This window comes from Exophiala mesophila, assembly GCF_000836275.1.
Source record: "Exophiala mesophila strain CBS 40295 unplaced genomic scaffold supercont1.5, whole genome shotgun sequence".
NCBI classification, from domain to species: domain Eukaryota; kingdom Fungi; phylum Ascomycota; class Eurotiomycetes; order Chaetothyriales; family Herpotrichiellaceae; genus Exophiala; species Exophiala mesophila.
The window spans coordinates 874,372-900,340 of record NW_015622508.1 but is presented as its reverse complement, the minus strand read 5'-3'; the positions used below and the strand labels follow the sequence as shown (position 1 = coordinate 900,340).

General features: G+C 50.8%; 11 protein-coding genes across 12 annotated transcripts; 5 read left to right on the top strand and 6 right to left on the bottom strand.

Annotated features, from left to right (window-relative positions):
* Window positions 1-51: 51 nt before the first annotated feature.
* On the bottom strand, window positions 52-3,933 carry PV10_07099 (uncharacterized protein). The gene is made up of 2 exons (XM_016371961.1): window positions 3,494-3,933; window positions 52-3,324 (listed from the first exon to the last, which is right to left on the bottom strand). Exons 1-2 carry the CDS (start codon window positions 3,925-3,927, stop codon window positions 240-242), a joined length of 3,519 nt encoding a protein of 1,172 aa, XP_016221293.1. The 5' UTR covers window positions 3,928-3,933; the 3' UTR covers window positions 52-239.
* A 508-nt stretch (window positions 3,934-4,441) lies between these two features.
* Window positions 4,442-6,357, bottom strand: PV10_07098 (uncharacterized protein). Its single transcript, XM_016371960.1, has one exon. The coding sequence runs from the start codon at window positions 6,164-6,166 to the stop codon at window positions 4,631-4,633; it is 1,536 nt and encodes a 511-aa protein (XP_016221292.1). The 5' UTR covers window positions 6,167-6,357; the 3' UTR covers window positions 4,442-4,630.
* A 1,983-nt stretch (window positions 6,358-8,340) lies between these two features.
* Window positions 8,341-9,326, bottom strand: PV10_07097 (uncharacterized protein). Its single transcript, XM_016371959.1, has 2 exons — window positions 8,924-9,326; window positions 8,341-8,870 (listed from the first exon to the last, which is right to left on the bottom strand). Exons 1-2 carry the CDS (start codon window positions 9,283-9,285, stop codon window positions 8,567-8,569), a joined length of 666 nt encoding a protein of 221 aa, XP_016221291.1. The 5' UTR covers window positions 9,286-9,326; the 3' UTR covers window positions 8,341-8,566.
* A 149-nt stretch (window positions 9,327-9,475) lies between these two features.
* PV10_07096 (uncharacterized protein) lies at window positions 9,476-10,297 on the bottom strand. Its single transcript, XM_016371958.1, has one exon. It carries the CDS (start codon window positions 10,128-10,130, stop codon window positions 9,669-9,671), a length of 462 nt encoding a protein of 153 aa, XP_016221290.1. The 5' UTR covers window positions 10,131-10,297; the 3' UTR covers window positions 9,476-9,668.
* A 2,178-nt stretch (window positions 10,298-12,475) lies between these two features.
* PV10_07095 (uncharacterized protein) lies at window positions 12,476-14,512 on the top strand. The gene is made up of 3 exons (XM_016371957.1): window positions 12,476-12,676; window positions 12,729-12,829; window positions 12,880-14,512. Exons 1-3 carry the CDS (start codon window positions 12,574-12,576, stop codon window positions 14,206-14,208), a joined length of 1,533 nt encoding a protein of 510 aa, XP_016221289.1. The 5' UTR covers window positions 12,476-12,573; the 3' UTR covers window positions 14,209-14,512.
* On the bottom strand, window positions 14,380-16,800 carry PV10_07094 (uncharacterized protein). Its single transcript, XM_016371956.1, has 2 exons — window positions 16,253-16,800; window positions 14,380-16,194 (listed from the first exon to the last, which is right to left on the bottom strand). Exons 1-2 carry the CDS (start codon window positions 16,370-16,372, stop codon window positions 14,698-14,700), a joined length of 1,617 nt encoding a protein of 538 aa, XP_016221288.1. The 5' UTR covers window positions 16,373-16,800; the 3' UTR covers window positions 14,380-14,697.
* A 330-nt stretch (window positions 16,801-17,130) lies between these two features.
* Window positions 17,131-18,219, top strand: PV10_07093 (uncharacterized protein; the record flags this gene model as incomplete). The annotated part of the gene is made up of 2 exons (XM_016371955.1): window positions 17,131-17,135; window positions 17,301-18,219. 2 exons carry the CDS (start codon window positions 17,131-17,133, stop codon window positions 18,217-18,219), a joined length of 924 nt encoding a protein of 307 aa, XP_016221287.1.
* A 274-nt stretch (window positions 18,220-18,493) lies between these two features.
* PV10_07092 (uncharacterized protein) lies at window positions 18,494-19,861 on the bottom strand (the record flags this gene model as incomplete). Its single annotated transcript, XM_016371954.1, has 2 exons — window positions 18,494-19,410; window positions 19,477-19,861. 2 exons carry the CDS (start codon window positions 19,859-19,861, stop codon window positions 18,590-18,592), a joined length of 1,206 nt encoding a protein of 401 aa, XP_016221286.1. The 3' UTR covers window positions 18,494-18,589.
* Window positions 19,862-20,867: 1,006 nt separating this feature from the next.
* On the top strand, window positions 20,868-21,914 carry PV10_07091 (uncharacterized protein). The gene is made up of 2 exons (XM_016371953.1): window positions 20,868-21,370; window positions 21,425-21,914. Exons 1-2 carry the CDS (start codon window positions 20,927-20,929, stop codon window positions 21,842-21,844), a joined length of 864 nt encoding a protein of 287 aa, XP_016221285.1. The 5' UTR covers window positions 20,868-20,926; the 3' UTR covers window positions 21,845-21,914.
* Window positions 21,915-22,034: 120 nt separating this feature from the next.
* Window positions 22,035-23,745, top strand: PV10_07090 (uncharacterized protein; the record flags this gene model as incomplete). Its single annotated transcript, XM_016371952.1, has 2 exons — window positions 22,035-22,160; window positions 22,217-23,745. The coding sequence occupies 2 exons, from the start codon at window positions 22,035-22,037 to the stop codon at window positions 23,570-23,572; spliced, it is 1,482 nt and encodes a 493-aa protein (XP_016221284.1). The 3' UTR covers window positions 23,573-23,745.
* A 163-nt stretch (window positions 23,746-23,908) lies between these two features.
* On the top strand, window positions 23,909-25,564 carry PV10_07089. Of its 2 annotated transcripts, XM_016371950.1 has the most exons (4): window positions 23,909-24,169; window positions 24,269-24,332; window positions 24,383-25,194; window positions 25,250-25,564. In XM_016371950.1, the coding sequence occupies exons 1-4, from the start codon at window positions 24,101-24,103 to the stop codon at window positions 25,274-25,276; spliced, it is 972 nt and encodes a 323-aa protein (XP_016221282.1). In that variant the 5' UTR covers window positions 23,909-24,100; the 3' UTR covers window positions 25,277-25,564. The 2 variants fall into 2 exon arrangements, with proteins under 2 accessions (XP_016221282.1, XP_016221283.1); XM_016371951.1 differs by having other exon boundaries at window positions 24,383-25,564.
* The last annotated feature ends 405 nt before the right edge of the window (window positions 25,565-25,969 follow it).

Genomic DNA, 25,969 nt, shown 5'->3' with positions numbered 1-25,969 from the left:
CATGACTATTCAACCCATCCAACCAAGGGTCAATGCCAATGCCATAATCAAAGGTCATCGTCACAATCAACCCCACCAATAAACCAATCCATCACTCAGTCCTCAACTCTCTCGGACTGCACATCCGACCAATTCACCCCCTTTCCCCTTCAAAGAAAAACAAGAAAAACAATAGATACAAGTTTGGTTTGTACCAGGCCCCCAAGTCACAATAGCCTTCCCTTCCTGGCCTTCTTCTCCTACATCTTTGGTAGAAGAATTCGTTGTCCGCCCTTGATATTAGTAGGAGTACCATTATTACTCCCGTTACCATTTCCATTTCCATTTCCACTGCCAGAACCATTTGAACTCCCGTTGCTATTCCCACTCCCACTCCCCCCACTAACCGGAGGAGATCCGCCACGGCTGGAAGTATTCAACGCCGCCGCCGCGGCTTTCCGACTCTCAATGGTTTGATTGACAAACATCATTGGCATTCGAGCGCGGGATTCCGATGCTGATGATCCAGTAGCAGTCGCTGCTACAGAATTTGGAGCAGATTCCGATGCTGCACCGCTTTGGGTATTAGCCGTAGGACTCGGAGCTGATTGATGTTGTGGTGCTTGTTGAGGAGTGGTGAAGATGAATCGAGGAGGTGCATTAGTGCTTGGATTTGTATTTCCTCCGGCGTTGGTGTTGGAAGATGAATTCGAATTCATTGATGATAGCCGTGCCCGGAATGTATTGAGTCCGGAGAGTGAGTTACGGGCTTTGGGTGGAGCTGGTGCGATGGCTTGGCCTGGGCCACTGGAGATCATAGGTGATAGGAGTGGTGCGATGGCGGCGGATCCTGTGCTGGACTGTGGTCGGGCAGGGATGAGTCTGTTGACTGGTGAGGTCGAGAATACTGAGCGGTTCATATGATCATATGGATCGGATTCGGCGTTGCGTGAGACTGGGCGAAGGGAAGCTGGCATCGGTGATGGTTGTGATTGCTTGGGAGCAATTGTGGGTGCTGGTTGCATCACGCCATTGTGCGGTCCATACACAGGAGACATCCTGTAGAGCACGTAGGGTGGTGGCGGTGGCGGTGGCGGTGGCTGTCCATATGGGTTGGAATGGAACAGATCTGGCATTGCAAGAGGCGGCAATGAGGCCGGATGGTGATGATTTGGTAGTGTTGTTGGACTCAGCGGCCGTGGAGAATAATCTCTTTCTGGTCGGTAGTAACCAGTTTCAGGACGTCTGAGAGGATTGGGGTACTGCGGTGTTGGTAAAGCAATCTCTCCAAGAGCAACCTGTTCTGACACATCCGCAAGAGTTGATAGTGCATACACATTGCCTTGTGTGAAACTGGCAGTTTGCATGGGTGGGAATTCCATAGGAGGAGGCCGGTGGAGGTTTTCTAGCTCTCTCTCAGCCTCCAGAGCCAAAGCGTCCATGGTTTGGCCTGTTCTGTTGGCATAATCCTCGCGCCATAGCTGGGCCCGATCTTCAATTTCTCTCAGCAAAGGAACAACAACTTCCTCGTTCAAGGTTTTCTGTCGTGCTTGATCATTGTCAGAGGTAGCAACCAAACCCTTGTACGGCTTTTCATCAACAATACGGTTGGAAACATATCCTCGGATTTTTGCGTTAGCCTCGGGGCATTCGTGATAATGTGGGATAACGTCAACACTGGAGCCAAATTCGGTGTAGGTGTCGTCGTGTGCAGCACGGTAGGCATGTTCAAACAGCATGATATCCCCTTCAGAGCCGGCGACATATTCTTTTTGGATCTCCACTAGAACTTGTCGATACTGTCGATTCATTGCTTCCAGTTCTTCACGTTGACGGTTGAGCTCGTATTCAAGTTCTAAATCGTATCTGGCACGGACGTCTTCCTTGGTGCGTTCCAAGACCTCTTGGAGCTGTCCAACCACTTGTTCGTACTGAGGGGCATGCTTGTGAGCCCTAGGCTTGCGACAAATTTTTGCAATATCCTTGGTGGCGAGAATGTCAAGAATATCGCATTGTTGATTTCCGACCATATTGAAGAATTTCTTCAGCTCGTGTTGTCGGTTCTTGAGCATTGAGATCTCCACTCGATCCATTTTGGACATGGGACCTTTGCGGAAAGGAGGATCAGGACTCTCGCGCCCTCCGTATCGATGGGCCATATGCCTTCCTTTACGAAACCCAAAGTTCTTCCCTCCTCGAAGACGACCGGCAGCGCCACCTCTTGTTGGTCTTCTTGGTGAGTGAGACTCGGATGGCGAGATGGATCTCGCATCGATGGCTTGCATCCGGGGGTTGGTAGGCTTGCTCTTATCTTTAGGCTCCAGGAATGTCGACGGCGTCATATTACCATTGACACTGGAAGGGGTTGACACTTTGCCTTCGAAAGAGGAATCAACAGGAGTTTCTTGATGATTGGTGGCATTGGAATTTGGATTACTCTTTTGGGCGTACTTGAGTGTCACCAGCAACTGACGCTTGGCTTTTGGCTCGTCGGGGGAATCATCAGAAGCCTTACGCTTCTTTGCAGTTGAACCAGCCTGGTCGATGGTATCAGTGGCGTTTCGAGGACGAAGCGTGCGCCTATCAGACAATGGTTGAATGGCAGTAGGCACTCTTCTTCGCACCACTGGAATGGTATCGTTGTCGAACGATGCTGGGGAATCGATTGGTGAGGATTGAAGATCTGCGGGATCTACGGGATCCAAATGCCCAGAAGCCGTCTGGAAGCGAGACCCCTCAACGCTAGAAATGGACTGTGTAGCAGGAGGAGGGCTTTTCATGCGCACATCTGAGCTTGGTGTCTGATGGCTGTCGAGCGATTCTGGGGTGCTCGGTGGGTTGGAGGAAACACGGGCAGTGCTGCGTCTTGGACGATCTGAGAATGGAACCTGATCTGCTGAAGCGAGGCTCTTCCGAGGCCGAAGACTACGTTTCTCAGTTGAGGGCTGAGTTGGATTTGGTGATTGAAAAGATGGGTCAGTCGAAGCTGGTGACGGTGATCTGCTTTTGGTGCTTTTGGTGGAGGTGTCCAGGTCTGGCGCGGGGCCAGCAGAGTCGAAATCGCGAGACTCTGGTGCCATCTGGGGGGATGAGGTGGATGTTGGAGCCGCAGCAGGAGCCTTGGGCTCAGTGATGGTCCGTGCAGACGGGGTTGAAGCGGTCTGATCAGGAGTCATGACAGTGGGATTGTCTGGCACTGATGATGATTCAGATGATGCAGATGAGGCCGCGCGAGCAAAGGATGGAGGATCTGAGCTTCTCGCCACACGACTTCTGGTTTTCATCTGGAAGGGAGTAGTTGGACCTCGTGAGGAAGTCGGCTGTGAAAACGATTGTGACATTTGTCTAGTATCGCAACAAGTCAGTGATGAGGTAGTCAAGCGGGTAAGAGGCTCGCTAGAGGCTCAGATTCAGTTGATCTTGAAAAAAAAAACCAGCGCCAGCCAGCCATCTTGAGGTAGATAAAAAGCGAGAATAGTGTTAAAGGGTGGTGTGAGGGCTTGGTTGAGCTTACCTATGCTTACTGATGCGATGAAAGGGTATATGTGGATGAGTAGATGAGGGTGTGCTCACTTGAGATCGAAATATTTGAGATCGATCTGAAATGGAGCTGGAGCCGTGCGAAGAAGCTGTGAGTGCGGATGATGTGGCCTGTGATGGCCAATCTAGTGGATTGTGATAATCAGCTTGCACGGGGCTTGAAGGAGACGCCGCGGGTTCAGGCAAATGATTCTGAGATGGTTGATCAAGCCCAGGATGCAAAGCGTGGGCAGATTCTGAGGTGGGAGATTGGTGAGATGGAGAAGATGGTGAGAGGTGGAAACATTCCTTTGAGCTAGAAGACTCAGGGAGATGAACATTCACCTGGCCGTGAATGGATTCGGCGGCAGTGGTTGAAGGTGAATCAGTGATTGTATCCGGGGGCTGGACATGAACACAGTCATTCATGATGAAGTGAATGACTGGAGGACAATTAGGATGAATAGTGAGTGAAGTGAGTGAAGTGTGGTCACATTGTTTCTGTTGCTGACCTTTTCACCCTCGTCACGATGGTTACGTTGTTACTTTGTTCGGAGGGAAGAAGCAGAAGCATTTTCGGGTGTCGGGCAAGAATCAGGACGACCAATCACAGAGCTTCTCGCCGCTTTCTTCTTCTGGGCAGCCGCCTTTCCTCTTTCAGCCTCTTCTTCCGGCTCGTGCCGTCGTTATTGCCGCCGATACTTCTGCACCAATCATATTTCAGGAATTGTTAGCAGCCTACTAATTGCTAGTATGAGTCACGGGATCCAAGGACTCGACGACGTTGAGGTCTGGTGTCAGCATGATACATGTTCTGGCAGGGTAGAGAAGCAGTCATACTATTCGAGAACAATCACAGGCACAGTCACAGTCAAAACAGTACTCAGAGCATGACTACTTCTCATTGTGTCATACTTTACACTAGATTTACACTAGATGGTGTTGATCATCAAACCTGTAGTCAAAGGACGAGGCCACCGTTTACCGCCATAGGGATATTCCTCAGTCCAACTCCTTGCTAAACAGACGTCCATTCATTAATTGTTGAGTTAAACAACGACGTCTCCCATACCCAGTGCCCGCCCATATATTATCCTCATAACAAGTTCATAGGCCTGCATCATCAAAGCATTTAGCTTAACCGGTCACCTGCCGATAACTGAGACCTGTGTCGTTGGTTATTCAATCCTTTTCGTTTTCCATACTCCACCAAGCTGCTGCGTGTCCCGGCAGACAGAATAAACCCTGGAAGTATGGGTGGCAGTTCAGCCTCATCCACCACCGACGGACCAGGGCTCCCCAACGATGGCGAGCTGCCTAGTGTTGGGCTGTCTGGTAATGAATCTTCTACCCACTCTGATGGTTCCGGAGTCCCAGCCTTGGACGCTCCCTCGTCATAAACCGATTGCGAACGACGTCTCAGTGACGATTCACTTCTCAGTTTTGCTAGCGTCTTGGGAGTAATCAGGTGATCTGCCATAGGAGATGCTGTGATCATGGTCCCGGCACTGTTGATTGCCGGTGGTTGAGGGCTGTTTGGCCGGAACAATGGATGGATCAATCCGTGCATGGATGAGTCTGGCACGCCGAACTTGGGAGGCGGTGCGGCTACTGGCTTTTTGTGCGACGAGGTTGGACGGGAGAAGTTGGGAGGGCTGGAAGACGGAGATGACTTGTACTGGCGCGGAGAAGAGCTCCATCCAACCATCGTGGCAGCGTCCGAGGTGGCCGCATGGGGCGGAGAGCTGGACAACGGTGATTCAGGGAGATAGGGCCCATCCAGTGCGTTGGCAGGAGATTCTGGTCGACTTCCGGGAATGGTGGCCAATCCCGCACGAGTCACCGGGGGGGATGAGTGAATGGCATATCGCATCTCTTGATGTACCGATGATGTGTCCCAGTCGTCAAAGGCACTGTCTATCGACATGGCTTCACCTGCGGGAAATGGATTGCCTTCGAGCGAGGATCTGGCCGATGGCCTAACGAGCTTGGTCCTCGAGCTACTGTACCCAACCCTCGTCGACGAGGATCTTCGGACGCCGGATCCTCCACGAGAAATTGGCGTTCGTGGCGGTGAAGCCAGTGTCATGTCTTGCGAGTTAAAGGAGGGCCGCTGTTGATGCATGCTGGCGCTCTGCACCTCGTACATTGATGACACGCGTCTTCCAAAATCCATGTCTAAACGACTTGCTCTCTGACTTCTTAGTACATTCTTAGTCCATAATCCTAGCAAGGTATAAAACACGAGTTGCAATATCGCAGTAGCGCCCCAAAGGCCAGCCCAGATGGCGAGCATCGTCATCACGGGCATGTTCAAGACATTCTCCCGTAAGCCCGTTTGTCTGACAAAGAGCCAGACAAGAGGAACTCCCGTAGCGGCGATACTGACGCCAGCAATGACGACGCCAGCAGTGAAAAGACCCCAGGTCTGCTTCTTCAGGCCAAGCGAGTGGCCCTGTAAGTTCCTTGTATAACCGGCGCAAAAGTAGATGACGCCCGCGAAGTTCAGCACGCTGATGGCGAAGGCGACAAAAAGAAGTATTCGAAGAGCCGAATTCAAGGGTCTTGTCGAAATGTGATAGGCGAAGAGAACGTTGAAAACACTGCTTGCCAGGCTGAGAAGAGCCGCGAGGCTCCCGACAAGCCATATGGTGACACGCTTTTCCATGGGCTGAGATGACAGTTGGCGCGTGCTGGCGGATGAAATTAGGTGGTGGACGAAGCTCCGGCTGCGTCATCAAGGTCCTTTGCTCACACGGTGGGCATTTAAACAGGATGGCCACCGGTGCCTTGAAGGCCAACTTGAGTGGTTCAAGACAGCTCGTGAGAAGAAGGAATGAAGAGATGGAAGTGGTTGACTTTTGAGCAATAGCTGAAGTCAAGAGAGAACGAGGAAGAATAGGTAGTTGATGGTGAGGAGAATTTGGACGCGACAACAAGAAGTGCGGGTACAGGGTTCTGATCGGGGTAAACCCTGTCCTGGACCCAGTCAACTGCAAGGCTGTTTCAGCAGACACGAGGAAACTTGGTGAAGAAAGTAAGCCGCAGAGGGGCATGCAAGAGGAAGGCCCAGTCTAGATGAAAGAAGGTGGGGGGAGTATGACAGAGTTTGTGCCAAAGCCGAAATTGTTCACATGCATTCTCATGCGCGATGGGGTCATATATGGAAAGCCAGGCTGAGACAGTCAACAGAACATGTAAACATTGAAGTAGAAAAGGTGAGAAAAAAGATAGAGGTGCTCGACCGCATCTGGTGCACTCACAGTATGGACATTACTCACTGGATAGTCAAGTCGCTTCGGCATCGATGGAAATTCCATGCTAGTCTAGGAGGGTATCTCGACCGTTGAATTGTCGTGGTACACGCGACTTTCAATGTTTTCTGGTCGCCCAAAAAGCAGCTAGGTCGAACCGGGGAAGACTTTTGGCGCGTCATGTTCGCGGTGTCTGGGATCCGGGTTCTGTAGCGAGCCGGCAAGGTCGGAGTCTGGGAGAAGCTTCCAAGATTGGGTCGATGGGCCACTGAAGAACAAATCGTGGCAAACTTAGCGAGCGAGCGAACCAGAATCATGGCAAGGATTAGTGGACAAACTCCGGGAGTGACTCCAGCGTGGATTGGAATAGGCGTTGGCCGTTGGTTGAAGCGAAAGGGCAGCCAACTTGGAAAAAGACGAGTGAGCATGGTGGGATGGATGTTGTTGTTGTGGCGGCCGTGTAATCTCGGTATCAAACCTTATTTGCATGTCGTGCAAGAGCCACCAAGACGCAGAGGGCAAATTGCTGCCTTCTCCAATAGGCGTTCTCCAACACCCCAATTTCCATCCGTAGAGGAGACCACACTGGGGACCCAAGGCTTGAACATTGACCAGACTGTAATCCAAGCATGCCAGTTCAGGTCAGATCGGAGCTTTTGCGCGAGCATCGATGCACGATCATCATCGTAGTTGACAACTTCGTCATCCTGATCGTCGCATGTCTGCTGCATTCGCATATATGTAAACACGCATCCACAAGTGCGGTCCAGTTTTTGTGTTCAGCCCCATCACGTGGGTGGCCTTTGCACCAACGGTTTTCAGTAGTAGTAGACAGCTGGACAATGCACTCGACAAGCAAGCAATGGAGAACGGACGAACCAGCCCGTTGGTTTTTGCAATGAGGATGAAGGTGAGAATTGAGATGAGAATTAAGATGAATCAGCCCTTGTAAGTCGTACAGTTCACATTATCTCAGACAGATGAGAGGTGTGATGATTCGTGAGGTTCGAGGACAACAGGAAGGCACGCAGGGCTCAGCTTCCCCAACAAGAGCTCATCAGAAATGATTAACAATGACTGGCCGATGAGAATGTTGCAAAGTGGAGGTCGGAGGGTCGGTTGGTACCTGCAGCCTGCAGCTCAAGTGTGCGCCCGGGCTCCGAACTACTGGCCTGTGGGTAACAGCAAAACCCGCCCGCCATAAGCGCCTGCTCAACTGCAGGTACCCTGTACGACTATTCAATCTTGGCATGATTTACAGTGATGGTTGGGTCGGCGCTATCTACAAAATAAAATCATAAAATAATAAAACAGTGGAATGATAGGTGGTTATAGCATTACGCAAAGGTACCACCTACCTACGGAGTAAAGCACTCTACGGTTCCTTTGGTCAGGACTAATAAATCGAACTTCGATGTGGGTTGCACCACTCATCGACTCGATTCCGTCATCCGATCCTCGATCCTCGACTATCTGTCGACTACTCCGTACTCCGTATTTCCTACGCGGAAGTGCCATCCACCTGTCAACCCCTCCAGTCTCATCAATAGTCTGTTCCTTTGGCTGCATGGTCCGTTGCCCAATGTCCGCGGCCAAGCAACGTCCATCATATTCTTCAATTGGCGTAGCTTTCCTCATCTACACAAATTCAACCACCAAAAGCAAATATTTCAAACCGTTATTTTGTGTGCCAACGCCCGGAAATTCATATCGGCCATATCCTGACTTCGGATGTATAGTCCATCAGCGCCTCCAGCATCACGACCAACGCCATGCTAACATGATATTCATCTCTCATCCTCGTATACACTCGGTCATTGTCGCGTGGCCGTAATTTCTTGTTCCATATCCCATACCTCAGTCCTGAGACTATTACCATCAAAGCCTCCACCGTCAGCTTGCATGGTTGCCTGCACTCCTGCTTCAACCTCTTTGACTGCGCCTTGTAGTGTCGCCAACAGACGTGCAATCTCCGCTCGCTGTTCACTGATTTCGTTCATCTTGTTTGCATTATCTTGTTGCGTCTGTTGCAGCTTCGTATTCAGTTCCTCGCTTGCTTGCTGGATGAATGGTGTGAGATGGGCAGTATACAGTTCCTCGGCGCTCAATTTGTGCAGTCTGTCTCGTGTTAGCGGTGCAACTTGAATTATAACCTGACCATAGCAACTTACGGTACCGGGGGCTCCTCGCCCTCCACCGCTCTATTCTTCGCCCGTCGTGCCTCCTCAATCATCCCATCCCATTGATTCAGACCCTCAACCACCGATCGTTCCTCTAAAATCTTCTCAAAATCTCTCATACATTCTTCCTCCAGCCGTGTATTTAATTGTTTCCACACTCCCTCCAGTGCCGTAGGACAGTATTTTGCAGGCGTGGGAAAACACGAGCTGAAGTTGTCATATGAGTTTGCCCGAATTGAAGACGACAACGCGCCGCGAAAGACTTTATGAAGGGCCGCCGCTCGTGCGCCTGGAGCGCTTGCAATCGGTGCTTGTGGAGGCGGTGACGGAGAGTTGGACATTCTGGTATCCATGGCTTGGTTTCTTCCAAAGGAAACACTGCGATCGTATGTTGTGCTCAGATAATGACATTGATCAAACTGCGCCGTTCAAGTCCATCCACGCAACCGACTATGGAAGTTGTAAACACGCCAAGACGGCAGAGTCCGCGTCGCTAATTTACGGTCACGTGAACAACGGCTCTCTATGAGCCTAAGCATCTTCATCTATCAAGACGATCCCATTGTTTCGCGGCTCTGTGATATTACACCGTTGCATAAATTCTCCTTCCAAGATCAAGCAAGAATGCTATATGTGCAGGATCCAACGTAAAGCGCTCTGGTCAGAAAGCTGGTGTATCTCCTCCTGTTTATATACAGGTATCATGAAGATCCAATTGGCCATAGTAGAATCATACCTACAGCTTCGCCTTTGGCGTATCGTTCTTCTTGATGTATTCCAACACAGCATCGACTGCCGCCTGAGCGACAACGGTATCTTGTTTAGGGGTGCCGGTACTGCAACCAACGGCGCCGACGACCTCGCCATCAACGACAATGGGTATGCCACCGGCAACATACATGAACCTCCCCCCATTACTGCTGTTCAAGCCGAACGCCGGTCCGCCAGGCCACACGGCCTCCTTGTATATTGATGTTGGGGCACGGTGGCCGGCCGCCGTGAAAGCTTTATTGAAGGAAATGTCGATCGAGGTGAGTTTTGCACCGGGCATGCGCTCAAAGTGTAGTAGATACAGAGAGGCATCGACAATGGAGATGTTCATGGGGACACCGATCTCTTTGGATTTGGCAACCGCCGCGGCCGACGCCAGCTTCGCGGCGTGGAGTGTTAAATGTGCGGGTCGGTGGACCGCAGCCATGGTGAGAGAGGAATGGCGTGGGGGATTAAAGGTCGCTGGACTTGTTGTTCGAGGATGCAGTCGCTGGTGAATCTGGTGATGTGTCTAGGTAGTATTTTCGTAGCTGGAGTTGTTGAGTCGGGGCTACATAGTTAATGTAAGAATACGAAAGATGGTGGAGATCAATAGACCTGGATTGTCGGAGATAGTGATGTGAACGGCGACGTCAGCGACGGCTTGGTCGCCGTGCGGGTGGGTGGTGCATGGCACTGTCACCGAGGCTCGAAACCTGGAGCCTCGCAGGCCTTGAGTGTGGGTTACGAGCAGGGGTCGTTAGGCGGGAACATTGGGGGTGGCAGGCTTGATTAGGCATGTTAGACGATATGATGCGGGGAGCGGCGCCACGTTCTGATATCAGCGACATTATATGTATATGTATTTGGACTATTCAAGACGCTCATCTAGAACAGTTAGCAATTCTCTCCCAAAATTCCCATCTCATTTTTGTGGAAGATGCAATGGTAAAGCTCTTTGGTAAACCAACTCCATGGTTTGATTTGTTTCCTCGTCCAGATATTCAGGTGCACTCTTTGTCACCGGCCCGTCTTTCTCCCAATGTGGCCCGACTTCGTAGCATTCTCCAGATGCATCATTGGCTCCCAGCAGTCTCTCAAAGGCATCTACGACCGAGCTGACTGGTGTCAAGAGATTTGTACCTTCGAGCTTTTGGTAGAAAGCTGGGTTAGAGATATTGGTGCGGACCACGTTGGGATTGATCGAGTTGAGTGTAATCTTCTCCGAAGGGAGGTATTTGCCATAGCTTCGTACAAACCCTACCACTCCATGCTTGGCTGCAGTATAAATAGGAACAGTGGGAACGGCATAAAATCCACATATGCTTGAGACGGCGACGACTGTCACTGGTTAGATACTGCTCTTCTCTGTGACCAGAATATGCTCACTCTTGCCTCGAAATCCATTCTGCCCAGGTTCTTGTCTTCGAAACTGCTGGATCGCAAGAGCGGCCGTGTAAAGAACGCCAGTTAGGTCGACATCAATGGTGGTCAAGTTTGGCTTGACATATTCCTTCAAACTTGGGTCATTGGGAACAAACACCTTTTCGCCAACCCCAGCGATAGCGTGGACATAGTCCAGACGACCAAACTCAGCAACAGCCTGGCTGAAGGCCTTGACTTGTGAATCCCAGTCGGCAACATCAACGTGGGCAGCCTTTGCAACAGGGCCTGATTGGTTGAGTTCATCCACAACTTTCTGCGCCCCTTCTAGGTCTCGGTCGGCAATAAAGACCTTGATACTGGTATCGCATTAGCTGGTCCTCACCTCGAGCTGAACGAGACTTGAGGTCGAGGTAAGTACTTATTCTTCACAAGCATCCGAGCCACCTCAAGGCCAATGCCAGAAGCGCCGCCAGTCAAGTAAGCATATTCTTGAGTCATGTTGAGCGGCAGAAAGCACAGAGTACGATATATAGGTTTATAAAATAAACACACCGGAGTATGTTTAGTGTCACAAAAAAATGTCAAGCAGGACCAGCCTTGATCTCCGTAGCAGGCATGACATCTATTAAAGCTAGGCAGAGCACCAGACAGTTACTCACCTTGACGTTGGAGTCAGACAGTTGGCTGAGGGGTTGAACCGAGGGGATATGAGGTGGAGTCAGTGTTGAACGGAAGAGAGAGGAAAGAGGAGAATCGATCCATCGCTTGGTACCGTTGCATGCACGTATGGTCGTTGTCCGAGTTCGTGATGGCTGTCTATGACTCGCCGATTCAAGCGCAAGCGCCGAAGGAATCAAGCTGACATGGTCGAATGGGTATTGATGTATGGGGAACTGATGGCCCGAGAAGACTTCAGAACATCTCATAAGGCAATAATAAAGCCTGAAGATATTGCGGGGTGCAGCAGCGAGACTCCAATCTGAGGGGTTGAGGGGCTGGAGTATCCAGAGACGAGGGGGAACTACATAGGCGACAGCCTACGAGTACAGCGCTACCAGGCTACAGACCGAGTGTTCTAGGCTGAGAGCTGCGGCAAACTCTCCATCTCAGGCGAAGAGCACTAAATTCTACCTAGGTAGGTAGCTAAAACCATTAGTGCTTCTAGGCGCGAGATAGAACCTCTACCACACACCCCGGCCCCATTAGCACTTCCATTTATGTGCTCAGTATGCTTACGTAGACGCCCAAGTCACTGTAATCAGAGGCCCGAAGGCCCATGTCCCTTCCCTAGTCGGTAACTGCCACTCGCAGCGTCCTCCGTTCTCCATGCGGGCTGCGGGCAACGTTAATTCCTTCCACTGCAACAATTCCCTTCACACGTCATATCCTCTGTCCCTGTCCCTGTCCCTCATCTCAATTCAACTACACCCAGACAATTCTATCCCAACTTGCAATCATCCTCTGCTGATACTGAGCTTCTTTTCACTCCCTGTGACCCCTGCGTCATGGCAGCTACTATTCCCACCGCCCTCAAGTCGGCTGATATCACCCGCTTCGCCCACAGAGCTGCGCAACTCGAACAGCCGAAGCCAATAGTTGCCTACTGGTGTACGATCACCTTCCCCTGGCCTTCGCACTTGAGCTAACACCTTACCTGTAGGCGAGTACTGGATTGTCAACCAGATCCTCTCAAAAGGCCTTCACAATGCAGACCAAGAATGCCTCGTCTATACGACGACTCTCATGGACAAGCTCGAACAGGCACGCGTCAATACCCGTCATTTTCCCTCCGCGTCTGACCCTTGCAATAGTTCAAGTCACAGCACGCCGATGAGCCAGAAGTTACCGATGACATGGTTGGCAAAGCATACATAGAGCAATTTGGTCTCGAGACCTTCGAAAGGGCTGATAACGCCGTCAAAGCCAACAAAGCCACCCGACAGACTGCGGATACCTACCAGGCCGCCGCGACCTTCCTTGATCTGCTGCAGATCTTCGGTGCTCTTGACCCTGAGATTGCCGCAAAGGTCAAATATGCAAAATACCATGCCTTACGAATCGCTAAGGCTCTCAAAGCTGGCGAAGACCCAAACCTCTCCAACCCAAGCCAAGAAACACACGCAGAAGAACAGTTGCCTGCTTTAGACCCCAACGATGCCGACGTGAAGGCATTGGACGGCGCATCTGCGAAACCAAGACAGCCTTCGGTGGTCGAGATCCCAGATGAGGCAGACCGATTACAGAAGACTCTCTCCCAGAAATCAGTTCTCGATGAATCATTACACCCCTCAAGAGAAACATCGATCCCACCTACGAAGCGGAAGACCGAGCGGCAACCGTCAGTTGTGGAAGTACCAGATGAAGCAGATCGGCTGCAGCATAACCTGGCCAAGCAATCATCTTTGGATGAATCGCTCCATCCCTCCCGGCAACCCTCCTTGCCAGACACCCCAAATAATGGCGTATCTCCAATCGCCGCTCAAGATGCTGCAGCATTTTATACCAATCAACAGAATCCTGTCGACGTCTCTCCCTTGGACTCACCAGAACGCAAGCCCTCTGTCGGGGGTAACTACTTCCCCGTGGTTCCTTCAGAAGCCGCTCCTGATCTACCTTCAACTCCAACTGCTGCCGCTGGAGGTCCAGTTCTTCCCTCAGCACCCAGTGATTTGGTAGGTCGAGGTCCCAGTCACCCTCCCGCACCTTCCAGCATCGATACAACATCTGCACGAGCATCTCTGGCGTCTTTGAACAAGGCAGGACATGCCTCACCACCGCCCCCTGCGCACAGACATGGCAATTTTCTCCCACCCGTAGCGCCAGGGCAACAACCTCAAATCCCCCCCAACCTCCAGCCACAACAGCCCCCTCCTCAAATGCCCGTCAACCCTCCGCAACTCAGACAGCACCATGGGCCAGTGCCGCCCATCCCACAGGGGAAACAAGTAATTTCTCCCAGCCCGATCCACCCTCCCGTATCAGCTCAGCAGCTACAGTCGGAGGATGTGGTGGTTGATGAAGAATCTATAATGAAGGCCCAGAAGCACGCCAGATGGGCCATCTCAGCGTTAAATTTTGAAGATGTCCCCACTGCCATCAGAGAACTGAGAGGAGCCTTGAATTCTCTGGGCGCTGACTGACATTGAAGCCGTGGATTCTCGTTTGACTCTGTGCTTCTAGGACATGGTGGACGCGCGTCTGGAAATCACGATCTGAATTTGTGCTAGGCTACTCTAGTATCAAACCCCAGGCTCGATATTGGAACTCTCCAGGTAGTTCATTGCTGATGTTCGTCCGAATGAGATGGCATTGTTCTACGAATATATCAGAAAAGGAAGGAAGCAAGCGTGCGTATCTGTATCATCATCTGTTGGGTATTTCATCTGTCAAGCATTTTGTCTTGAGAAAGTGCAAAGAATGAAACTCTCGGAGATTCAAGTTCCAGAACTGAACCGAGCTCTCTCGCTCTCTCGTGATCATTCCATTGCGTGTCAGAAAGACCGAAACCGAAAAGCAAGACCAAGTATGTTCATCATGTCCATGGGATGAAAGTCCGTGTGTACTTGTCCCCAACCTGACTTCTCTGCACCGCCACCACCACCTGCGTCTATGTGCATCAGCCAGATCAATCAGTCGAAGAGATCCCCCGCCCGTCTCCTCTCCCTCTTCTCTCTAACCGGTTCATCGAAAAGTTCCTTTCCTTGATTCCGTCCGCTGCGCTGGTATTGCGCGGGGAATAATTCCTTGACTTCCGCTCGACCCTTGATACTCAGGCCGCCGGTTCCTTTGATCCTGAATCCACCGTTGCTTTCGCCGCCGCCGTCATTTGCCGGGAACAATTCAACGCCTTTGTTGGGTAAGTCGTTCCGGAGCGATTTCGTGCTATCGAGAGAGATGCTCTTGCGCGCGAATCGCTCGGCGAGGTCTTCTTCATTCTTCGCGTCCATCGCGTGGCTGCGTCGGTGGTGAGACCGGGGAGATGTTTGGGTTGCGTTGAGGAGGTCGGCTTTGAGACGTTTGGCGGCGGCGGCGTTGGCGCGTAGGTTTGCGGCATCGTTGGGGCGCGTGCCATTGTTGGTATTGTTGTTGTTGGGTGGTGGTGCGTCCATGGACATGCTGGTGTCCATTTCGCTCAAGGTGGTGGTCGCTTTTGTAGGGAATAACTCGACTGGGTCTGACTGTTGGGTTGGGTTGCGTCGTCGCTCAGAAGAAGAAGAGGTCGTCGACGAGAAGAGTTCTTTGCCAGCATTGGTCACACGGTTGTTGTATGGCCTTTCACGCTCAGTCCGGTCGCGGTAGCCGTTGTGGCGACGTCGCTTCGAGCGCTCGTACTCGTCGTCGTCGGAACAGGAAATGTCAATCTCATCGCTATTGATGGTTCGTGAACTGGGGCTGGCGCTGCGTCTTCGCGATTTGGAGGTTTTTGAAAACAGGTCTCTTCCTCTCCCAGGCCCGGATGAGGATGCTTCTGGTTTGGGGTTGTCGTCGTACATATCGGCTGAAAAGTCTTCTCCTGCACCGCCATCGTGATCCTGGTCCCTGCGACGCCGGTGTTCGCGATCATCGAATCGTCGCCGGCGATAGTCTCCATAGTCTCCGCCTCGTCCGCCTCGGTTGTGTGCGAATTCACGGCGCATGCGCTCCGTGGGATCCTGGTCTGGGTGAAGGAGATAATACCGTGAGGCGTCCCGCGCATTTTTTTGTTTTCGATCCTTGACCTGAGCGATACGAACAACTAGCATGGATGCGGGACGACTGGAGAACGCTTTGGCGGTGCGTTGTTCGAATGGCGCATTTGCCAGTTCAGTGGGAGTGATTGGGTTTTGGAGGAAGGAGAGGATGGCCGTTCTGGCGGTATTGCCGTCTCGGAAGACAATGTTGGCCGAGGTGTCGTCGATCCATTGGATACGAACTTCAGGCCTAGGCTCTGGGAGTGAGGCGATGTAATGGTCGTTGGCAAAAGTGATGATGTCCTCAGTTGAGAATTCATCCACGCCTCGAATGTGTATCTTGTTCCATTGCGCTTCATCGTTGGGGTCTTCGGTGTAGATCGCAGGAATTAGGTTCGCCTCAGTGCTGGTGTTGGCGGCGGTGCTTGAGGGCACAAAAGAGGGTTCTTCGCCTTCCTATGGGAAGTGATTAGCAGGTTGAAGTGAGGATGATGGAAATCAGTAGCAAGCATACTTCCAACTGGAATTCCTCGCCAATTGGAGCCGCATAGTCTTCCCCATCGATGTCTAGTTCAATGTCCATCATGTCGATGTCCTGTGCAGGAGTCCTAGAGGACTCTATTGTGAGAGCCATATTGTTGGAGATTGTCCCGCAGGATCTAACGCTTGTCTGCGGTGAGGGAAGAGGAGGGAGGAGAATTGCAGGTTGAAAGAGAACTCAAGATGATCTCAGGAATGTGAAGAGACGTCTGATGACTCAAAAGTGCTCAAAAGCACATGTCAGGCGTTTTTAGTAGGCGCAAGACAAGTCAGAGTGAGGTGACACCAGTGTAAAGAATGCGAATTTAACTGGCGCGTTAAGTGAGCGCAGTGAGGTGAGTGACCTTAACGTAGGAGGTAAATTCGCTCGAAGACAATAAGAATAGATGAAGATGAGTCGTTATAAAGTCAGACATGCGGTGGCTGCTACATAGCAAAGTCAATGGTAGTACATTATGTCTGGTCTTGTTTATGAATGTTGGTACACCAAGAAGAGAGTGAAGATCAATTGAGAGAGTTGAGGTTTGGACGTGCTCAGTCTCTGGATGCGGCGTGGAACTCGAATTGTGATACTGATGTGAAGCGGCTTCGGATGGAATGTTTGGCATGTTTGCACGATTGTGGCCACCTTCCAGGTAAGGCACTGCTGCTTTAGTGTGCCAAGAACCCCAACCCCGGAGTTCAAGTTAGTGACGCACTATCAAAGTCTAAAAGTCTATACCGACAGTCTGCGGTGTAGGAAGACTTTACCCCTCATCTCCACCGAGGCCATCGATGTTCTCAATGGACACCGTTTTCCCTTGAAGACCCTATTGATCAGTCTTTTAATGGGTGGGGAGTCGAATAGCCCTGATGCCGTAAGATGATCTCCAACATGGCGAGAGTCTAGTCTGCAAGTCTCCTCGGTAATGTATAGAGGAAGACTGCAATGGTCTTCTCACCAGTTGACAATGTGATACCTATTCTGTTCTCACCATTACGACCTCAACAGGCTATTCAATCATACTGATGATAATCTACAGGCTCCTCACGCCAAAGGGCTACTGTAATCACCTCAGAAATGCCGTCAAGGCAACCCCTAGCAAAGGCTACTTAGCCAGAAGGCACCTCTCGGTCCATCGCATTGCTGGCTCCGTTGGTGCCGAGATACACAATGTCGATATAAGCGCTGCTGCGCTCGCCAAGAATCCTGGAACCGTCAAGGAAATCCGAGATGCATTTCTTGAGCATCAGGTCATCTTCTTCCGAGATAAAGACTTATCCAATGACGATTACCTATCCTTCGCATCACAATTCGGCAAGCCTGCGGAATACCCATTTGTGCGTGGCATTGATGGCTACCCAGAGATCATCCGTGTCTTGAAGCAGGAACATGAAACTGTCAACTTTGGTGGCGTCTGGCATAGTGATACAAGTTACTTCGAAGAACCCCCAATGGCATCCATCTTGCTAGCCAAGGAAGTGCCACCCTTTGGCGGCGATACACTGTTTGCGAACCAGTATGCTGCTTATGATGCCCTCTCCGATGGTCTCAAGCGAACGCTCGATGGGTTGAGGGCGATCAGCACTTCAGCCAAGGCAGATGCCAGCAAGACTAGAGAAGATCGTATCCGAGACAGTGGTCACACTCAAGCAAATTCAACGTTGGAGGCATCACATCCTGTGGTCAGAACTCATCCTGAGACAGGCAGGAAGGCATTGTATGTTAATTTAGCTCACACCTCCCACTTTGAAGGTTGGACCGAGGATGAATCTACTCCTCTCCTCAACTATCTATATTCCCACCAGATCAAGCCGGAATTCACCTGCCGATTTGTGTGGGCCAAGGGCAGCATTGCCCTATGGGACAATAGGTGCGTCCAGCATAATCCCATCAACGACTATCACGGTTATAGAAGGAGTATGCTGCGCATTACATTAGCAGGTGACAAGCCTCGATGATTACTGGACAAGGGAAGGTTCAGATTGACTCTTTTTGGGGGGATTTTCTAAGTCACGCACTCTCTCGTGCATCAAGTTCCAGCTCGTCTCTTTGGTCAAGACGCAGGTAGCTAGATCCAACCAAGTCCAAAAGTCAGGACCTGAAGTGTGGACATCCCTGGTCGAATCCAACCGTTCAGAAGGAGAAATCTTTGGTTAAGCCAAAGCCAATGAAAAGGACCCGCCTTTTTCGCTCTCAATGCCTGTGTAACTCCTAATGCTTGCTTTTGTTCCACCAACTCCAGTGCTTGTTTCATTTGCAACGCCGTAGTGACATCCAACCAGCCAATAATCAAGACCCATTGCCCAAATTGACCGGACGCCGTTGAAATCAAGCCTCAGTACACAAACGTTTGATCGAGGCACTTGGTCGGTACTCATCCTGGCTGTCGTCACTGTCGGTATCGCTGTTGTCATTCTTGCGCTTTTTGATGACAGGGCTTGACTGATGGGCTTCACCAGTGGCCTTGTCACGTCGCTGTTTACGCAACATTGCAGCTTTTCTCTTGTAACCCTTGGCTTGTTGCGATGTCGCTAGCACGTCGCTCTTGATCTTTCTCTCGTCGTATCCACTTCTCGCGCGTCCATAGCGGTTCCAGAAATTCTTGACTGCGTGGGTGGCAGGTTTTTCGACCCCGTCAAAGTCCTTCATGCGGCGTTGAGCTTCAGCGAAGCGGGCTTCTCCTCGTAGAACTCCTTCGTCACGGATGTCCAGCATGTGTTTGATGCATGCATCTTCTTCGAACAATCGCCATTTCTTTTGTGCTGGCTCGTTGCGAGATGCTTCAATGAGGTGGGCTGGGGCCGGGTAGGGGATGAAGGGGTCGATGGCCTGATTTCCCGATTCGGTGTTGCCTTTTGGTGTAGTTGTGACTGCCGTGCGCTTTCGTGGTGAAGGTGGAAAGTCGGAGTCTTCATCCTCGTATTCGGACTCGGACTCATCTGATGATATGATCGCTGGAGAAAGCGATGACTCTCGAGAGCTAATGAACGCCTCAGCGACGAAAGTATTCTGTGAAGCAATGGGCTCGAGAGAGCTAATGACTTCCTCTGTGCGGGCGTTTTCTGGTGAAGCGATGGACTCTACCTCAGACTCTGATGAGTTGTCAAACGAGGGAATGGGTGAGGCTAGAGTTCCTTGCTCTAGGGCAGCTGTGGGCAAAACGAAGTTAGCAAACGGAGAACATTTGCAAACCGACGCCTCTCCTGGTAACGCACCATTTGGTATGAAAACACCCTCATCACCGCCCACACCGTCGCTCGCGATCCAAAACTCTTGTTCATTATAACCCATGGATTCACCACCGAACAGTCCAAGATTGGACAATTGAGGATCGTCCATTCCCATGAATTGGGCATAGTTGGGCAACGCCTCCACGGTGGGCCTGGGGCTCTGGATTTGTGTATTGCTATGATTTCGAAGAATCGAATCAAAAACATTTGGTCTTTCGTACAGGTATGTATTGAGGGCTTCAGGATGGTTATCCAGATAGCGAAAGACCATGTTTTCCTCAAATGGAATGATTCGAAGGCCAGTCTCAGTCCACTGCACAGCAGTTTCGGGAGGTAGAAGCTCTCCGAGGGACGAATCGGCCAATGCCATAGCTATGGTGGAAGAATGGAGACAGACAGCTGATAGCCAAGGGGGATAGTCAGTAGAGGAGGAAGAAACTTGCCATCAAGACAGTGAGGTAGCAGACCGCCCACAATAAACAATGGCAAATATTGAGAGAAAAAATCGGAATACACGCTGCTCTATTCGCGCCGTTAGCGGCATTGAAGCCGACACGGTCTGAATGGAAGACGCGTCGTCAATGCCTTTTGCATCTGCATCTGCAGCCCATGTGGGCATTGATCAGAAGCTGCATGGCGTTTTCACGCTGGTCAATAGACATTCAAGTGCTCAGCATCAACAACGACAGTAGCACAGGTTGGCTAGGAAGAAAATATGAAATGAAAGACGCACAAAGACGCACAAATATTGCCATAAACGGGTTTCAGGTGTTCAAAGTGTTCAAGACAACGGCATTTCCTGCATTGAATAGGTCGCGGCGACATGTGCCAAACTGATGTTCTTTCATATCTGGTTTCTGCCGATTCATGAAGACTGTCATATCCGCTCACAGAAACCCCATAACAACATCCCAACCTGAACTCTGCGACATGGTCATGCCCTATCTTCAAAGCATGATGTTGCTCTGTTGCAAAGACTGCCTTGGACACGCCTGGGTTCAAGCGCATGGTGAGTGATAGTCAATAATCTCTGCAGGCTCCAGGGAACTCAGCTATAAAGATATTCATCATGTTCATCATTGTAAATCAATAGTCTCAATTGACGACAACATGATCTGACTGCGAGAAGGACAATTGCAGGAACAGAGTCTAAAATAAGAGAGACGACTACAGCAAAAGGAGAATCGAGCTTCTCACAGGCACAAATCCCAAACCTCTTTGTGCATAAGAGTGAAACGTCCACCGTAATTATCACGTGTTTAAGCCGGCCAGACGGCTATGTGAAATGCGGTGAATCATTTAACATCCTGACGCATAATGACTACGCGAATGAACAAACAAGACCAGACCGTGTTTCTGTGAGTTGAACCACAAGCCTCGAGTTGATGAATGCCGAACCCTCTATCTCGGAAAGCTGAGAAGGGCCGAGACAGCCATGCAATGGCCAAAACTCTGGTCCTCGAGAAAGGATGAGGCCTCCGAGCCAGAATCGTTGAGCTCCAAAGCAAGTGAGACGTTAAAGAGTGCGACCGAGGCAATCAGTTCCGCAGTCGACTCTACGACCCAGCACACCCGTGACCAGGAGAACAGTCCGCTGGGAGCATTCATGGAGCCTCAGACTGTGATCGCTACAGTCATTCTCACTACAGCTTCGTTGGGATTCTTCAGATTCTACAAAAGCTACCTGCGGCGGATACCTCAAGCTACGAACATCAACCCCGCCTTCCTCAGACGACGAAGCCTCCTAGGCAAAGTGACGAGCGTTGGGGATGGGGACAACTTCAGAATCTATCACACTCCAGGTGGGCGACTGGCAGGCTGGGGTTGGCTGCCAGGACGCCATGTGCCGTCGGACAAGAAAGAGTTGAAAGACCAGACGGTACCAGACCATGCCTCCTACAACAGTGGGACATATGTACTGACAGTATGATAGATTCACGTTCGCATCGCTGGAATCGACGCACCTGAGCTCGCCCACTTCGGCCGACCCGCCCAACCTTATGGACAAGAAGCCCTGGACTGGCTAACATCATACATTGGAGGAAGACGCGTTCGCGCCTATGTGTACAAAATAGACCAATACAGCAGAGTGGTGGGAACGGCATATGTATGGAAGTGGTTCTGGCGACGAGATGTGGGCCTGCAGATGCTCCGAGCCGGCATGGCTACCGTCTACGAGGCAAAGTCTGGTGTCGAGTTTGGTGAGGGGCTGGAAAGCAAATACCGCAAGGCAGAGTGGTGGGCAAAGACCAAGAGGAAAGGCATGTGGGGTGGCAGGAAGAAAGATTTCGAAAGCCCCAGAGAGTATAAGGCTCGACATGGGATGGGTGCCCCTCAGGACGAGTCTAAATGAGCATGAATCACGATAGGAGGTCTCCTGTTAGCAAGGCGTTTTCCGGGAGAGCATAAATCAAAGAGATTCATACCCTCTATCCATTGTGATTATCTCTATCCCTTTTGGTCCTGTCGCTGTGTCTGAAATACTCCGTAAGCTGCTTCGACATTCGTGGTATCACGTGATCATCGTCACTGGCTCTTCCGTCATGGAGTCTTACAAGGCAGCCTTCAACTTTAGCAGCAGATTGTATCAGAAACTAACAACCATGCCCTCAACAGACTCGCCGGGCATCATTGTAGCTCGCTTCCTCAAGGCGAATCATTACTATGAGGTATATTCGCTTACATAATGACAGCGGAGTTGAGATACTGACCGTTCTTATCGTAGACGCTCAAGGCTTTCCTCGAGGAAGCGGGCTTGCCCGAAGATGCTGCCAGCACCAACCCTGGGGATTGGACCATAGAAAAGATACTGGAGGAGAAGCATCAATACGACACCAGCCTTGCCTTCGAAAGAAAGGGAGAAGAACATTTGACTGGGTGGGCCGAGCCAGCACCGTCCAAGCCAGTGGAACCAGACGTCCAGATCAAATCAAACGTCCTTTGTGTGGCGAGCAGTAGAGGCAAGGACGGTCTCGATGAAGAGCTTCTAATCACCACCGCGGACAAGTCATGGTCTCAAGTGTCGACGCAAGTTCCATTCAAGCACCAAGGGTCCATCGACAATGCTCACGGAAGTCCAGTCTTGTCCATCAGTACTCTCCAAGGCTACGTATTTTCGACATCCATGTCAGGACAACTGATGCTTCATGATGGCCATGGCCGGCTGCTGGACAAGGTTCGAGATCATCTCAAATATGCCATTCAAGTGACAACAGAAGTGGCGCAGAACCAGCGGTGGATCGTAGCCACGGCGGGCTGGGATCAGAAAGTACACTTGTATGCTCCTGAGCATGACCTGGTGGAGAACTTCCAGCCTGGTGATGCAATCCCTGCCGACAACGAGCCCCATATCAATGGTGTTCTCGGAGACCCTATTCATACCATCACATTACCGACGAACCCCGAGTCATTGGTTCTCGTCCGACACCCAGACACCACCGAGCTATACCTTGTTCTCTCGCGGCGGGACTCTTCCTTTTTGTATTACTACCGAGTCACGCCCACATCAGCAGAGTCATCGTCGTCACGAAGCAGCCAAATCAGCTATTCCGTCCAAGAGACTGGGCGTCAGAATCTGGCACCCCATTCAAACGCCTGGGTTGCATTTACACCATCATGCCTAGCCCTCTCTCCAGCCGATCCCACCCTCCTTGCTGTTGCGACCTCACATCTTCCTCACATGAAGCTACTGATCGTGCGGCTATTGTTCCCTACGACTACGAGCGACCCGCTGCCAGTGTCTCAGACACAAGCATCACAGGCACGAGCGGAATTGGCGGTACAAGACAAGGAGGACCGTGCGATCAAACTCCAGGTTTCCACCATGTCACCGCAGACACCGTACTCAACCCCGCAGGTGGTCTGGCGACCTGGCGGGAATGGTGTTTTCGTCAATGCCGACGATGGGGTCATTCGTGGAGTTGACACCCAGAGTGGCAAAGTGGTAAGTCTGTTGAAGGCGCATGAAGTGGGCAGCAAGATCCGAACGCTTCATGCTGCTTTTGAGACTGGCGAGCATGGCAAGAGGGAGATCTTGGTCAGTGGTGGATTCGACAAGAAGGTCTTTGTATGGAGAGTCTAGGATCATAATGGAACTGAGTCTACACAAGGTGGGAATAAGACGTTAGAAACATAGACATGCCATGCGTTATAGGTAGATGTGCCTGCGGAGGGAGCCATACCAAGGATTACCTAACACGATGAGATAATGATAGCGTAAGTACGGAGTATGCATTCAAGACATCCAAGCTAGTACATATGCCTAATGTTTCTTAGCAAGGGAGCAGATTAAGAGCTTTGTATGATTGTAGCAAGAATTGGCTGGACAATTGACGTGGTCGCACATGTGTCATTTTATGTTCAGCTGTGGCGTCCAGCCTCGGTATTTTTATTCCTGATATTTGACGACATCCAATTCCTACAACCAACTCCATTTCATCTTTACCACTTCTCCTACAGATTATGACTATTTACTATCTGAGCCATTGAAGTTGGAATATAGGTTACGAAGAGTTTCTTTCTTAGCCAGGAGCCCCATCGCGTCGATTGAAGGCAGACTCGCCGCCATCTAGGCACCAGTCCACCCCCTGGGCGAATACTCTCCAGCAGCATGACTGTCACCAGCGAGGGCGTCTTCGCCACATCAGATGGCACGGAACTATACATCAAGTCGTGGAAGGTGAGTTTCCCACCGATGAATTCATTGGTCGCAACTGGATTCCTCCAGATGTTGATCATTCTTGCTCAAACCGAGTCTCTTAACTAACCTCCCCAACAGCCAGATTCAGGCACCCCTGCGGCCTTACTGGTCTTCGTGCATGGGTTCTCGGATCACATCAACGGTAAAGAATCTCAGTCTAGGGAGTTGACGCCTAGTGCTTACATCTACCAGCGTACTATGACTTCTTCCCAACATTGAGCTCGCCTCCACACAACATCGCCGTGTATGGCTTCGACCAACGGGGCTGGGGACGTTCGGTCAAGAAGGCCGCCGACAGCGGTAATACAGGACCAACGACTCTTGTCCTCTCAGATATCCACGATTTCATCCTCCATGTCGCATCACTACCGGAAGCTAAAGGCGTGCCCTTGTTTCTAATGGGTCATAGCATGGGCGGCGGAGAAGTTCTTCACTATCTTCTATCAACATCCAGCTCACTGTCCCAACAACGTCCTAGCATCTCAGGTCTTCTCCTCGAAGCTCCCTACGTCGAACTTGATCCATCAGAACAACCCACATATCTCAAAGTCGCAGCCGGGAAACTCGCAGCTCTTCTCCTCCCAAAGACACAACTAAAGCAGAAGCTGCATCCTACCTATATGTCACACTCAGAGCAGGTGAGAAATGATTGGGTCAACGATCCACTCTGCCATGACACGGGCACTCTAGAAGGTCTCAAGGGCCTTCTACAACGAGCGGCTGATCTTTCCAATCTGGGCTACGGTCATAAAATTGCTGGTCTACAGGTTAAGCTTCCTTGTCCGGTCTGGTTGGCACACGGGTCGGCGGATGGAGTTGTGTCACCTAAGGCTGCGCGACGAGTCTTTGATGTGTTGGAGGCTCCTGATGGAGATAAAACTTGGTGTGATTACCCGGATGCGTACCATAAACTGCATGCCGAGCCAGATGGAGTTGGGGAGCAATTTGCAAAGGATGTGGCTGAGTGGGTTCTATCGCACGCGAAGAATCAAGAGGGCTCACAGGTGAGTTCTTGATCTCCGTGTGTGATTTCTGTGTAGTTTTACTCATTTGGTACAGAGCGGAGAGATCAAGTCGAAACTTTGAAGCTGGCCAGATAGATAGGGATATTTAAGCGTTGGAAATCTATGTCCAAGGATCACATTGGGGCATTTTGCCAACTTGTTTTGATTTGAACCCCTGATATTTGAGACATGTCCGGATGTTAGCCGTGAGCAGGCTGCTGAGGCAGATGCTGGACCCGGTCAAAGTGATAAAATCCCACACTTTTGTTTCTAGGATATGGATGGTTATGAAAGGTTCTCGTGTTCTCTGATTCTCTGGTCATCAGGATGCCATTGGAGAAGCACTACTGCGCACTATATTTAAATCGCCCAGATCAAATTGTCATGAAGCGCATTTCTGCACTCCCACGTGACACTTAGTAAGAGGAGATGACCACAACTTCCATTTCACCTTTGATGTTTGTTGACAGCCACAATCAACAACATCCATGCCGAAATCCTTTCAGACGTTGTTCACACGATACCAATGTACAATATGTACATGACATGAGAATAGCCAAAGTCATTATACTGAATCACGCACATCTGACATGCTTCTGGCATTGTCTTGAGACTGGAAAACCCACTGTGCTGGTCCGCATGACCTTGTTCTAACCTTGTTCTAACCTCGTGAGACCTTCAACCTTTGTGGCTTGAGACCTACAACCACCTCCACCAGGAGGCAATCATGCATCACAATGCCATCCAACACCACTTTCATTGTGTCCTATGTGAC

What these genes read in the sequence shown, in the direction of transcription:
- PV10_07094 (XM_016371956.1), bottom strand. Translation starts at nt 16,372, where the DNA reads ATGGCTCTCACAATAGAGTCCTCTAGGACTCCTGCACAGGACATCGAC. An exon ending in GCGAGGAATTCCAGTTGGAA is followed by an intron (nt 16,195 to 16,252) that starts GTATGCTTGCTA and finishes CACTTCCCATAG; the next exon opens with GAAGGCGAAGAACCCTCTTT.
- PV10_07091 (XM_016371953.1), top strand. Translation starts at nt 20,927, where the DNA reads ATGCAATGGCCAAAACTCTGGTCCTCGAGAAAGGATGAGGCCTCCGAG. An exon ending in AAGAGTTGAAAGACCAGACG is followed by an intron (nt 21,371 to 21,424) that starts GTACCAGACCAT and finishes ACAGTATGATAG; the next exon opens with ATTCACGTTCGCATCGCTGG.
- PV10_07096 (XM_016371958.1), bottom strand. Translation starts at nt 10,130, where the DNA reads ATGGCTGCGGTCCACCGACCCGCACATTTAACACTCCACGCCGCGAAG.
- PV10_07095 (XM_016371957.1), top strand. Translation starts at nt 12,574, where the DNA reads ATGGCAGCTACTATTCCCACCGCCCTCAAGTCGGCTGATATCACCCGC. An exon ending in GCCAATAGTTGCCTACTGGT is followed by an intron (nt 12,677 to 12,728) that starts GTACGATCACCT and finishes CCTTACCTGTAG; the next exon opens with GCGAGTACTGGATTGTCAAC. An exon ending in TCATGGACAAGCTCGAACAG is followed by an intron (nt 12,830 to 12,879) that starts GCACGCGTCAAT and finishes CCCTTGCAATAG; the next exon opens with TTCAAGTCACAGCACGCCGA.
- PV10_07098 (XM_016371960.1), bottom strand. Translation starts at nt 6,166, where the DNA reads ATGGAAAAGCGTGTCACCATATGGCTTGTCGGGAGCCTCGCGGCTCTT.
- PV10_07097 (XM_016371959.1), bottom strand. Translation starts at nt 9,285, where the DNA reads ATGGATACCAGAATGTCCAACTCTCCGTCACCGCCTCCACAAGCACCG. An exon ending in GGCGAGGAGCCCCCGGTACC is followed by an intron (nt 8,871 to 8,923) that starts GTAAGTTGCTAT and finishes AACACGAGACAG; the next exon opens with ACTGCACAAATTGAGCGCCG.
- PV10_07099 (XM_016371961.1), bottom strand. Translation starts at nt 3,927, where the DNA reads ATGAATGACTGTGTTCATGTCCAGCCCCCGGATACAATCACTGATTCA. An exon ending in CATCGCATCAGTAAGCATAG is followed by an intron (nt 3,325 to 3,493) that starts GTAAGCTCAACC and finishes TTGCGATACTAG; the next exon opens with ACAAATGTCACAATCGTTTT.
- PV10_07089 (XM_016371950.1), top strand. Translation starts at nt 24,101, where the DNA reads ATGACTGTCACCAGCGAGGGCGTCTTCGCCACATCAGATGGCACGGAA. An exon ending in TATACATCAAGTCGTGGAAG is followed by an intron (nt 24,170 to 24,268) that starts GTGAGTTTCCCA and finishes CCTCCCCAACAG; the next exon opens with CCAGATTCAGGCACCCCTGC. An exon ending in AGAATCAAGAGGGCTCACAG is followed by an intron (nt 25,195 to 25,249) that starts GTGAGTTCTTGA and finishes CATTTGGTACAG; the next exon opens with AGCGGAGAGATCAAGTCGAA.